We start from the raw sequence: 14216 nt of genomic DNA on the forward strand, positions 1-14216 counted from the left end.
TTCCATTACCACTGCAGACTTTAACACTGTTTATCCACACCTTTCAGACACAGGAGAAGTTCCTACCACAGATTTACTTCTGTCTCTGATCACTGCTTATACAACTCCACAAGCAGACCCAATTTTCTCCTTGTAAGAGAAACATTCACTAAGGCTCATTCCTAGGCGTCTCCCATCTTCAATCCTTTCTAATACCTGCAAAGAGAACCTTAATGGAATTACAACAAAAACTGCCTTCTGGATCAATCCAGAACAAACAGATCTGGCTTTCTAGAGGATCACACTTCAAATATTTGAATGCAGTTGTTGTCCTTCTTAATCTTTCCTTTCCTAGGCAAAACTCCACAGTTCTTTCCGTCTTTTAAATTTCTATCTGTGAAGTCTTGATGCTTCTATGTATTGGGCTCTCTCCATCTGGGATGCATTCTTCTACACAAACTTTATTTGACAATTATGCCATTAAGATATTCTCCCCGCCGGCAATTTTATGCTGGACAAAATGATCTGGATTAATTTATTTAGAACTGCCCATTAAACTATCTACTGTGTGCCACTGATTCACCAAGTCCAGAACAAAACTCTTCATTTACTGTCTAAATTTACACTTTGCTCATATTTTCTTTATTTGGGTTAACGAAAATGCTGTCTTTATACTTGTCCAGTGATAATGAAGTAGAGTCACCTTTGATGCCTCTCTTTCCACAGCCCACTGTATTAGTTGCCAAGTCCTGTCCCTCGTATCTTTATAAACATCTTTCAAACCCATACCCTCTTCCTAGCCCAGGCCCTCACTGCTTCTTACTTGGTCCATTTCTTTTCCATGATGCTTCCTCCCTAAAATGTCTAATTTAGTCTCATCATCAAGCCACTTAGCCTTTAGGTAAATAAATTTCAAACTCATCCTGATAGTCAAGATACTTCACATTTTGGCTTTAACCTACCTTTCCAGTGGTCTATTTTCCATACTCTGCTTTGTTTGGGCCAAATTGCTCACTGTCCTCTGAATAAATCCAGCACTTTCTGCCTTCATATTTATTATCATGCTGTTTTCTTCTCCACATATCTAAATTCTCTGTATTTCTGTATTTCAAGACTCAGCTCAAAGACAATGTCTTACATAGAAACCTTTCCTGATCCCTAAATGGGTAAAATTTCTATCTTCTCTAAACTTGTTTACCCTCTTTGAATCTCTTTTTTCATCAATATGTTAAAGATAATATCAACGTTGAATTGTTGTAATAGAGATTAAATAAAATACCATGTAAAGTAGTGAAGCCAGAACTTTATTCATCAAAAATTTATTTTTAATAAATTTACTTTAATTGAATTCAGATATTTATTGAGTACCTACAATATGCCATGAACTATGGCCACTCCTTAAGAAGTAATTATTTTTCTATTAAAAATGATAAGTAATTCATAGACTATCTAAGATTCTAAGAACAAAGCATTATCTGATATATGTTAGACAAATTATAATGTAAGGGATTTATGTCTCTAATTATGAAGATACCTTGTTTTATTTCTTTTGATAACCATTCACATTCAATACTATTTTGCATTAGTTTCAGGTGTGTAGCACAGTGGTTAGATAATCACATACTTTGCAAAGTGTGCCCTGCAATTTTTTCAGTACTCACCTCGCACCATACATTGTTACAAGAATATTATTGATTATATTCCCTGTGCTGTACCTTACATCCCCATGACTATTTTGTAACTATTTGTAAGAAGATCTCTTGTTTTAACTTAATAGTGACAATGAGTTTAGTGTTTTTATTGCCACAACTAGAGAGCACATTTGTTTGTTTGCTTGGTTGGTTGGCAAGTTGGTGGGTTTTAATAAGAATAACAGAATCTAGTGGATTAATCACTGGCCAAGAGCCAATTTAATAGGACTTAACTCTTCTAATGATCAGCTGTGACCCTGTGTCTGCTTATGATTTTTAAAAACACATAAAATTTAGCTAATATCATAATTATACTCAATTTAAGCTATTTCTATACAATAGCAAAAGGAACTAGCTGGAAAATGTACAGATCATTGAAACTGCCCAGCTGTTTCAACTTGAGTGATACCAATGGTTGCAGGTTGGAGTCCTCAGAAACCAGACGCTGAGACAGACTCTCGTGTGCAGGATGTTTAGGAATCAGTGCCCTTGGGTTCAATCCCTGTGGAGGAAGAGTGGGGGATTAAGCAGGAGTCGGCAGCAGTTGAACTAGAATCAAGAGCAGCCTGGTTTATCCCATGTGGAACTCCAGAGCTAGAATGGTCCTTCAGAGTTGTGCCCCTTTGAGTCAAGATAGTCTGGTATTTTCATTCTTGCATCAATGGTCATTGAAAACAGCCCAAGGAAGTGTCCTGACCTCATGAGGCAGCTCTGTGCTGCAGAGGCCAACAGGTGAGACTCGGCTGGCAGCACTTCCGGCTGCCGGGTAATGAGCCATTCGTGGAAGGGAGTCGGCTGACCACACCACGGTGTTCAGTAAACCAGGTTTATTGCCTCCTTTTACCCACATGTCCCCTGAAATATCCTAATGGAATAGCCTAGTAAGGCCATGGCTCTACTGAAAAAATAATTCAAACAAGGTACTTGGCTGACTCAGTCACATGCCCAATGTTTGGTCCAGCATCTCCAAGTAGACACATCCTGCTTGTCAGTTTCTCCACACTCTAAACAAATGAACCAGAGCCTGTATTGATCTCAACGAAAGACCTTCAATTGACAAAAGCAATAAAATTAGAGATTTAGACAGAAAAAAAGTTCTAATTAAGTCCCAAGGTCATTAGATATTTAGTCCTGTTTCCTATGCCTTCTGTGGGATAAATTGTACAAGAACTCAACCTTCAGAAAAAACATTCTGAGACACGTAAATGATTCTAAATTTTAAAAAAGTATATTCACTATACCATACTTATTAGGACATAAAAAATGATCTGATGAAAAGAAATTCAACACAGGGATTGAAACAGTATTTTTTTTTCCTTTTATTAAACAAAAAAGTCAAATAACCAGCATACTCCAGAATGTATTGCAATCCAAACCAGTATAAAATAAAATGTAGTTTGATACTAACTGGTGTATTAGTTGGCAAATAATTTTGAAAGCTACAACGCTTGTTCTTATTAATTATGTCCTTTCTCCACACCTATCCAAAAATAATCTGAAGGTCCAGTCATTTTAATAACCATAGTTCTTAAAAAATTATCAGAAGGAACAGAACCCCAAACCAAAAACTAAACCCCAAAATGACAACAAACTAAAACGGAAGCACTAAATCATTCTCAGTTACTGGATGACAAGCTATTTGGTGACAGTCCTGTCAAGAAGGGTGGCTATAGATTAGTAGACATTGATTCAATTAATCAATTTGAAGTATATTTAATCTAATTAACATTAAGACATCAAGTGCAAAGAAATGTTTGCTTCAATTCAACACACAGTTTCCCAACACTTTCGTTGTAGTTTTAGAATCTCTGTGCAGTAGGAGTTTAGGGGTGGGAATCCGGCTGGGAGGGGACTGAGGAGCTTGCTTGAAGTTGCCTTTGAATGGAAAACATGCCGTTTAATTTGGGTTTTAGGTTTACGTAGGGTGTTCTGAGAGCTAATGGAGATGGTGGAGAGGTGGCTCATGGCAAGCCACTGTTGCTTGCTTCTTCCAAGCTTCTGTGTTGGGTACGGCACTTACAAACAAAATTTTAAAAGCTTAATTTCTTTTTTTTTATACTCACCAGAGGACATTTTTGCATTTATCTTCAGCTAGAGTGGGAGGAAGAGAGGGAGGAAGAGAGGGAGAAACATTGATGTGAGAGAGACACATTGACTGGTCGCCACCCACACAACCACCCCAACTGGGGCTGGGAACAAACTGCAACCGAGGTGCGTGCCCTTAGCGGAAACCAAACCCAGGTTTCTCTGGTCCACGGGCCGACACTCTAACAGCTGAGCCAAACAGGCCAGGGCCATAATTTCTCTCTTTAACACATTGAAATTTAGTGTACTGTATTGAGTAGTCGTAGAAAAGAAAATATATGGACATAAGTCTAAAGGCTAAGGAGCGAAAAAGACAGAAGACATTAAAAGGATCAGAACCTGTATCAGGCAAAATAGCACTACAGGCAGACCTGGAAACGTGGACTTCAGAGATTTTGACCAGCTCACAGTCTATTATTATTTATGGTAGTGTCTACACATGTGAAAATTAGATGACAATTCAGATTAAAGAAGCAGTGACTTAACTACCTCGCAATGCTTTTAATTAAAAGCTCTTAGGGTTAATTATTTGAATATTTGCCTTTATACTTGATTTTATATTTAGCATATATAGGTACAGTTTTATGTGTCCATAAAGCTGATTCTGTAATTACTATAATAGTAACATCGCCAATGCTAATTTGATCCTAATTTGCATCTAATGATGTTTTCAAACATCTTTTGTGAGTTCAGTCAAGAGGGTTTGAAAAATGCCAGATTTCATGAAAAATGACCTGCTCCATATCACACACACAGATACAACTAAACTGATTCCAATTTTGTATCTAGGTCAAGGGGTGACCCCAGCTGGAATTTTGAAGAGCCACAACGATGTGACAGTGAATAATGAGTAGTACCCACTGTGGCAACTCTTCAGCCAAGATGAGTGTCAACGAAGTATCAGCTTTCCCATTGACTTTGGAGCAAAAAACTGGCTTTGCTTTTGTTGGGATTTTGTGTATTTTCTTGGGACTTCTTATTATCAGATGCTTCAAAATCCTGTTAGACCCGTATAGTAGCATGCCTTCTTCTACATGGGAAGATGAAGTTGAAGAGTTTGATAAAGGGACATTTGAATATGCACTCGCGTGACAGTTAAAGCTGTATAGTTTTTAGTGTTATGCTATTGGGACATGTGGTGGATACAATTGTAATTACCCTGAGTGTACTAGAGAGAGGCTCATTTCATTCACTAAATTCAATAAATGCTTGTAATTAATTTATCTACCATGCTGTGTGCATGATAAACCATTGTTGGGTTTCCTCATTTTCCTCTATCCCCTAATATTGCGGTGTCTAATGAATAGAGTAGAATGATCACTTCAGCCATATATACTATCTTTATTCTTATCTCAAACATCTGCCTTAAATCTCTGCTTCCTTTTTGTGCTAATGAATTGTGCTAAAGGCTTTCTGCCCAATTGTGCTAGAGGCTTTCTGCCCAACTCTGCTTCTGTCCCTCTGCAATGCCAAGACACCCTTACATTTCCAACTCCAGACTGCTTAACATTAGAGGATCAAGTGTCTTAAACATAAGGGACCCTTGGTCCAAAGGACAAATCAGATATAGTTTTTCTAATAATATCCATTGGTCAAAAATGTTCACGGGTGAAAAACAATTTTACAAAACTAATACACAAACCTAAAGGTAGCCAGAGGCCCTAAGATCCCCCAATCTCACAGTGCCCTGGCCCTTCTAATTATTCTCCTTCTAGCATCGCTTGCAATAAAACTCCCTAGCTTGAGATCCAAACCAGACCTGTTTTATACATATACTTCCTCCTCCTTCCCTTTTTTTAAGTTAGGTTTATTGCAGTGACATTGGCTAATAAAATTATAGTCCTGGTGATTTGGCTCAGTGATTAGAGCATCGGCCCCAGACTGAAGGGTCTCGGGTTCAATTTCCAGTCAAGGGCATGTACCTCAGTTGCAGGTTTGATTCCCGGCCCCAGTCAGGGTCGTTCGGGTGGCAACCAATCTATGTGTTTCTCTCACATTGATGTTCTCTCTCTCCCTCTCTCTCTCTCCCTTCCTCCCTCTCACTTTATTTAAAAATCAGTGGGAAAATACCCTTGGGTGAAGACTGAAAAAAAAGAATAAAATTATGTATGTTTCAGGTGTGCAATTTTATGATACATCATCTGTATATTGCATTGTGTGCCCACCACCTAAAGTCAAATCTCCTTCCATCATTATACACTTCACTACCTCCCCATCCCCATTCCCTTTTGGTAACCTCCATACTGTTGTCAGTGTCTATGAGTCTTCATTTGTTTGTCTTGTTGGTCCTTGTTGCTTTCAGTTTTATATCCCACATGTGAGGGAAGTCACATGGTGCTTGACTTTTTCTGTCTGACTTATTTCTCTTAGCATGATATGATACATACATACAATGGAATACTACTCAGTCATAAAAAATGATGCAATACTGCCATTTGTGACAACATGGATGAATCTTGAGAATATCCTTCTCTGCTTTTATAAACAGCACAAAAAGAGCAGTTTCCAGCATGACCTAGTGGAAAGAGCACTTTTCCAGAAACACGAAGTCCAGTCTCCGCCCTGCCCCCCCCCCCCCTACAGCTCTGAGAATGTGGTTAAGTCATCTAATCTCTGTAGACTTCAGTGAGGAAGCTAACTAGAGGATTTTTAATGTCCTTTCAACCCTAGCGTCCTGTGGACTCTACAAATACGCCTGACAACCCGGAGACTGAGATGAATGAGGACTTAAAATGTGATGAAAACTTTTAGTTTAGGAGCCGAAACACAGATGTTGGCCCAGCCAAGAACAAGATTTATGACCTAGAAATTTACCAAAGGGGACTTATTTTCCACATCTACAAAGCAAGGATAAAGAAACCCATTCTTCATACCTTGCAGGAATGCTGAGAGGACTAAGTGACATAATGAATGCAGAAGGAATTTTAAAACCATAAGATCTGGTTTAAACATACCTTTCCACCACTATTTATTATCCTCATTGGTAACAGTAATAGAGGTTTTCAAACCTTAAAAAGCAATTCTCTTCATACGATAAGTAAAAGAATAGAAATATATAATTCCAAAATTCTTTCCAACTATGAAATTCTGACTCTCCATAATCACTAGATGGAGGAATAGCAGGGAATAAATAAATACAAAAATATTTGTATCATGTGAGAACACAAAACTGCCAAATACACCAAAAAGAATGACTTATATTTACTGAGAGCACTAAATTAGGTGCTTTGCATCTATTATGTGATTTGATACTTTCATCAATCCTTTGAGTTCAGTATTACTATTATCATATTCTCAGTTTCACAGATGGGAAACCAAAGTTGAGGGAGTGTAACTAATGTCCCAAGATTACCAAGCTAGGGAGCAGTTGTGTTGAACTTGGCAATCTAATGTCAGAGTCCTTGTTTGTAAACATCCTGCTGTATCCCAACACTGTCCTCATATTTCTGCGTATCTGACAAATGGTCTATGGCACTCCAAAACCAGCTGTCTCAGTGAGATTCTCAGATACTTTCTCTCTCCCAGTAGATTTAGAACATACCTGTGTTGGCTATGGATCTTCTGGACCAAACTCACACCTCAACAAGGTTCTTTGACCCCAGTAGGTACAGGAGTGTCAGCCTGGGACATCTTATAGCTGGTTAATAATTTGGTCCAAAAACACCTCATTGAGCTACATCAGCTGGACACACTGAAGGCTGTATGTGCCAGGACACTAGGCATATTCTTTGTGACCCAGGCTTTAAAGTACTCACTAGGATATATGTCTAAGTACCAGATATTCCATCTGTCTCCCAGGGAAGACACCTACCAAGACCCTTTATTTTGGTGACTAGAACATAACAAGTCCAGATCTTCATTTCAAAAAGGAAAAAAAGGCCCCAAAATCAAAAGACAAGAAAACCTTATGAAGTATGAGCATTATTTCTGAAAATTCAATCTCCCATTTTTTTTTCAGATCTCATCAACTTCACCATAAAGTTATTTCAATCACGCTAAAGCAGTGGTTCTCAACCTGTGGGTCACGACCCCTTTGGGGGTGGCCTAAGATCATCGGAAAACACATATTTCCAATGGTCTTAGGAACCGAGACACGGCTCCTCTATCCGTCTCCAGGCGGATCCGTCCACATGCAGATCTGCCCACGTACAACATGAGGAACTGTATTAAAGGGCCGCAGCATTAGGAAGGTTGAGAACCACTGCCGTCTAAAGGGAAATTATTTTAACCAAAATTGCCTTTAGCCACAGGATATATTCATGGCCTACTGTGCACCTTAGACTTCATGTGGAGAAGAGAAGAAAAAGAGGTCAGCATCTGTATTTTCAGAGCAAGAAACAATATTAAAGATATAAAAGGCAGGTTCTAATATGGACACAACATAGAGAGTCCTGAAATGTTAAGTCTTCTAGGAATAGATGTCCAATGTCATAGCCAGGTTATCCCCTAGCTACTCTTTTCCAAGAGCCCTGTCAGGGAAGACAGGAGGAAAGATAGAGGAGCAAACCTTCAATAGCTTCCTCTTGGTACCTTACTCACCTGTCTGAAATACCTACATTGGGTTTGCCTTTCAAGGTTGGCTTTATGGATGGTATAATTTCATCCATATCCCTCAAACCATCTCCCATCTGCTCCAGGAAGTTTGAATCTTTTTTTTTATTATTATTAATTAATTTATTTATTTTTGTTACAGATATTTCTCCTTTTCCCCCCACTGATTCCCCCCTCCCCCCCTCCCTGCCCTGTCCCTAGCTTTGTTGTCCATGTCCATTGTTCATGCACACATGCATATAAGTTCTGTGGTTTATCTCCCCCCCCCCACCCCCTTCTGGGGATTGTCAGTCTGTACCCTACTTCCACGTCTCTGGGACTAGAGAACAAAGACTTTAATTTCACAATTAGAGGTAAAAAGCATAGAATAAAAATGTCTGCTTGATGTAAGACCAAAACAAAAACTAATTCACACTACCCTGTAGTCAAGCAGTCAGCAACTAAAAAGGAAATTGACCACTATCAAAGGCATTCACAGTCTTTGGTAGAGTAAAAAATATAAGAAGTAAATAAGCAGAACATATGGTAATTATATTTTTTATTAAAGTATAGTTGCATATAATATTATATTAATTTCAGGTGTACAACATAGTGATTCTATGCTTATATACCTTACAATGTGATCACCATGGTAAGTCTAGTAACCATCTGTCACCATACAAAGTTATCACTGACTATATTCCCTGTGCTGTACATTATATCCCTGTGATTTATTTTACAATGGGTATATACACCAATAAATTTAAAACAAGGTCTCAAAAACATAATTTGTACATCCATATTTATAGCAGCATTATTTACAATAGCTAACATGTAAATTTTAGGAAGCAACCTATGTGTTCATCGATGGATGAATGTATAAGTAATTGTAGTAAATACATACAATGGAATATCATTCAGCCTTGACAAGAAAAGGAATTTTTCAATATGCCACAACATGGATAACCTAAGGACATTATGCAAAGTGAAATAAGCCATTTACAAGAAGGAAAATACTGTGTGATTCCACTTACATGAGGTACTTCAAGTAGCCAAAGTTAAAAAAACAAAACAGAATGGGAAACAGAGGAGAAGAATGGGGAGTTACTGTTTAATAGGTATAGAGGTTTTTTTTACAAGATGAAAAGAGCTGTGGAAATGGACGGTGGCGATGTTTGCCCAACAATGTGAATGGATTTAATATCACCGAACTGTACACTTAAAAATGGTTAAGGCAGTACATTTTGTTAAGTGTATTTTACCACACGCAGAACTGCAAAAGCAAAAACAACAAACCTGCCTAGCACCTAGAGGTCATGGAATATAATAAATGCCCATTCTATCTCTCTCCGTACCAAAAAATAAAAAGACAGACAGAAGTGGGTAGGCTTCTGAAAGAGGGTAGGTGCTGGCGATCAGCTGAAGGAACGGAGGCCAGAGGTGGCAGAAGTAACTGCAAGTCCACAGCTCCTGTCCAAGGCCAGTGACTGGGACGTGTTTTCATCTCTGCTGATATCAATCACCAGCCCCACCTAGCTGAGTCTGACATGTGACTAGTTCCTATGCCTGACTGACCACCTTCTCCTTGGGGAGTCAGAAACCTTTGTAGAACAGATAAATGACATATTCCAGTGGCCTTTTGAGAGCAGAAAGAGTTATAGATACATACTTGTAGTTCTGTCTCTCTATATAATACAGCCTCGTGACATTAGCATGACTGATTAGTATGACACTGACTTGACTAAGAGCAACTAAGGGGTTTTACTTTGGCACCTCCAGTCCCCTTCCTACACAGCCTGGTACCTGCTCACCAACCTATGTTTCTCCCTATTTTAATAGACTTAGTAACCTATCCCACTCTCCAATGATTCACCCCAGAATCTTGGATGGAGCCAAGTAAAAGTCACCAGTTGAAAATATTACTGAAATAGTAAAAGTGAACACTAAGTATAAACACAAATTGACTCATTTAATCCTCATAATAACTTCACAACAAGGTTCGTACCACTATTATCTCCAAATGCATTTTACAGATGAGAAAATGAAGGCAGAGGGAGACTGAGGAACGTGCAAGGGATCACACAGACAGGGAGAGGCAGGGTCGGGATGGAAACGGAGCATTCTGACTCCGGAGACTACCACCGTGCCACACCCAGCCATGCTGCTCAGGCCACCGGAGCTCACGCACATGGTTTCTTGGAAAACACAGGGAGGACTCCTTCGATCTTTGCAATGGAAAACCATGGCAGACCCTCCACGGAGGAATTGTTTGTGCTCTTTTAATAATTACCACCTCACTGATGTGAGCCAAACCTTTCCCTCTACAAAACTGAAAAACCGGGTTTGATAAAAATGTTTCCCAAAGGGAGACAAAAAGGTCACGTAGCAGGGCCACTGGGAAACTTACGCACAGTTTGATTTCTTCTTGAAACATTTTTCCCACTGGGAAGAAATATTTTCAATAAATCATTGACTGTTCCCTCAATCTGCTCACTTCCCATGCAGAGAAGGGTCAAAGTAATAAATACTATAAGCAAGATAAATAATCTCAAATAGCATTTTCTAGTTACAAAGGATAGTTTGTAACTATAGAAAATAGAGTCTCTGGAGGACTATCTTTTCTGCACAAGCTAAGGAGGACACTAAGAATCATACGAAATAAGAAGACAGGACTGAATTTATTTAGTCCCAAACAACTAAAGCACTGCCGGTATTTTGTTGGATAATTGCTGTTGAGTAATACAACTACCCTTATGAATTAAAGAAACTTTATTTTACTTTCTATCTAAAAGAATTAATGGTTTACTACTAGTTACTAGTTGATGTAGTACTTAAGGTTCCTCAGGGCTAATGACTGGGCAGGACATACAGTATTTTTGCAGGCCAATCATCGCTCAGTCGTCTCTTTCAAGGAAGATTCTAACCAATAAGAAGAAGCCTACGGTTTCTAAGCTGAAAGCTAAGTGCCTCATATATGCCTGAGTGATGCTGAAGCAGGTTATGTTTCCTGAGAAGGCTCCCAGTGGTAAGTTAAACATTTCTGGGCAGGGTAAAAAATGACACTTTATATTATGTCATAAAGTAGATTTTGAGGAGTAGAATAATAGTAGGATACCAAGAACTATAAAGAGAAGTGGGATATTTCATAAAAACTAGAGAGATAACAGACTTACTTAGGATTTCCCTAGGAAAGTTTACTTGAGAATTAAGTTGAAATTTTTTTAATTCAAATAAATAGTTTCAGTAATTTCAGTAGAGAGGCAAGGTTTTGTATTTATCTTTCTAGAACTTTCTTTGAAAAGACACATTTTAAGGTATAAATAATAGGATATTACTCTAAAGAAAAAAATGTTCTAAAACAGATGAGATTATACTATGGATTTGAAAATGATTATGTAGTCTGCTTATCTAAAAGTCAAATATAAAGTTCTCAGTGAAGACCCAAAGGACTCCATTAAGGGGAATCAGTGGGGCATGATTCTGGGTGTAAATATCACATACAACTTTATTAAGGACTGTGATTTATGTCCTTGCCCTGAATAATCATATTTTATCTTAAAGAGTTTATAGTAGCATTTGAAAAACAAATTTATGAGCAAATCAAAATCAAACGTTTTGAAGGCAAGTAAAAGATCTGATAATTTAGAGAGATATATCGTCTTGACAGGATGTATTTTAAAAAACTAACAAGAATGTATTTTTAGAAATTTAAATATTTTTAAATTTTACTCATTATTTAATGTATATAGATATCAATCAGAATACTTGGCAGTTTTGATGTTTAGCACTGGCGAAGAATATTCTCACCAGCTCTGACTGTACTAAACCAGTAGTCATATATTTTCTAAAGTCATATTGAATCCTACTGCACAGAGTGTAAGCAAATACTATAAACACTGGTCACAGGTTCATGACTCCACTGGAAATTCTGTTTGCTGCAGCAGGTCCTCAGTTATTTGCTATGGAATTTAATCACTTGGGTGCTTAAGGTTTCTGGACAGGTAATTTTTTAATTGAATGAATTCAAAATTGTATGCCTGTGAAAGAAGACTGTTTCCTCACACATCGTCCCTACTTAAACATGTTTATATTGCTTGGAACGAGTTTAATTTTCTTTTTCAATGACAGCTTTGAAGAACAAGGTGAAGATTGTGCAGGAGGCAATAGAATCCACTTGAGACATCAAGAATCTACTTACTGGGTTTTTCCAACACATTAGTGTTTATTTTGAGGAGGAAATATCTAGATTTAGAACAGAACAAACAAACAAAAAAAATCATAAAGTGAATAGCTGAGTCCAAAATAAAACATCTAGTTGGGAGATGTCACTGAGCACTTCCTCCAGCGTATTTCTGGACCCGGTGCCCAGTAATACCAATCGCTTCCAAGTCAATGTCATAAACGAGGGCCCCGAGAGCAGCGCTGCGGCGGACAGCGCCGACCCCCCGCATTACGAGGAGACCTCTTTTGGGGATGAAGGCCAGACCAGGTTCAGAGTCAGCTTCAGGCCCGGGAAACAAGAGTGCTATGACAATTTCCTCCAAACTGGAGACTCTGCTAAAACAGATGCCAGTTTCCACGCCTATGATTCTCACACAAACACGTACTACCTGCAAACCTTTGGCCACAACACCATGGACGCTGTTCCCAAGATCGAGTACTACCGCAACACCGGCAGCCTCAGCGGGCCCAAGGCCAGCCGGCCCAGCCTGCTGGAGATCCACGAGCAGCTGGCCAAGGTGAGGGCGCGCTCCCTCCTCCTACTCCTCCTTCGGGCGGGGTCTGTTCTTTGATCAATCTAGGGTGTAAAGGGGCTGGAGAAGGGGTCTATTCCGAACCGTCCCTCTCACTTACACGACTGTCCCTAGTTCCCAATAAACAGAAAATACACAAAAGTGTTTCACAAATGTTTACTGACTGAGGACAGGACTAGAGAATTGACTCCGAAAGTGAGGCAATATGTCATAGCTCGTTTACAATTGCAGTCTACTGGATTCACTTGGTTAAACCTGTCAAACTGAATACTAAGCTGATTTCACCTTAGGATTAATGCTTCTACAACAGTTGTTTTAAAAAAAAAATCCCTGGTGCTTGCTGTAGGTAATACTGTGGGACCAGCCTTTGGTGCACATGGGGGTGTATATATATATATATATATTCTTTAAAGAGACAGGAGAGATTTATAAGATTCAGCATTTTATCCTTTCCTCTTCAAAGCTTTGCCTGAGGCTCCTGAGTGCACTTAAGCATATAAAAGTAACTAAATTAAAGTACAGAAGCAGCAGATGGGGCTAAACTTTTTGGTATTTAAGGAATATAGCCACAGTTTCCAAATCTGCCAGAAACATGAGGCAGCACTTTTTCTAATCTTGTAGCAAATCATTTCTAAGCTTCATAGATTTCTTCTTCCATAACTTGTTCTAAAATATGTTGATGCACTTTATCTTCCTGTTCTTCTGTAACACAGTTGTGAATGAATATCATTTTTATGGACAGAATTACTTGCTAAGAAGAAGAATTAGCTGTCACATATCTAAATATAGTTTACTCCTGCCCGAGTGTTGAGATAAGAAAAGGGGATTGATTGTAACAATTTATTTCAAATTCATTCATTCGTTCATTCAACAATTTTTTAAATTAAATTATTACCCACTCTGGGGATTATAGGAATGCTGATCTCATGAACAATGCTAACAAAGGTGAAAACCTTCTTTTAGTTTCTGCTCATCCTTCCTTTCCCAAGGAAACACATCTCCCGATCTTGTTCCCCTTGCCTGTCCTGGACTCTGGGTTCTACCAACCAGAGATGCAGTGACTTCCCAGGAAGGAGCCCATGTTCTGAACTTTGTTCGTATTTCCTCTCCCCACCAAACCTGATTTGTACTGTGTACTGTATCGACAACACTCAGCTACATGGCTGGTTCCTTCCTT

The 14216-nt window shown here is 38.7% G+C and overlaps 2 protein-coding genes across 4 annotated transcripts in view; both read left to right on the forward strand.

The window, feature by feature from the left end:
* The first annotated feature begins 4601 nt into the window (after positions 1 to 4601).
* Positions 4602 to 4847, forward strand: CTXN2 (cortexin 2). Its single transcript, XM_036246215.1, has one exon. It carries the CDS (start codon positions 4602 to 4604, stop codon positions 4845 to 4847), a length of 246 nt encoding a protein of 81 aa, XP_036102108.1.
* Positions 4848 to 12413: 7566 nt separating this feature from the next.
* The window catches only part of SLC12A1 (solute carrier family 12 member 1), a 92102-nt gene continuing 90299 nt past the window's right edge, over positions 12414 to 14216 (forward strand). For all 3 annotated transcript variants that reach the window (XM_036261163.1, XM_036261147.1, XM_036261155.1), the window contains exon 1: positions 12414 to 13024. In XM_036261163.1, the coding sequence (XP_036117056.1) occupies positions 12608 to 13024 (417 nt within the window). In that variant the 5' untranslated portion in view covers positions 12414 to 12607. The remainder of the gene's footprint in view (positions 13025 to 14216) is intronic.

This window comes from Molossus molossus, unplaced genomic scaffold (assembly GCF_014108415.1).
Source record: "Molossus molossus isolate mMolMol1 unplaced genomic scaffold, mMolMol1.p scaffold_m16_p_1, whole genome shotgun sequence".
In the NCBI taxonomy this organism is placed as follows: Eukaryota; Metazoa; Chordata; class Mammalia; order Chiroptera; family Molossidae; genus Molossus; species Molossus molossus.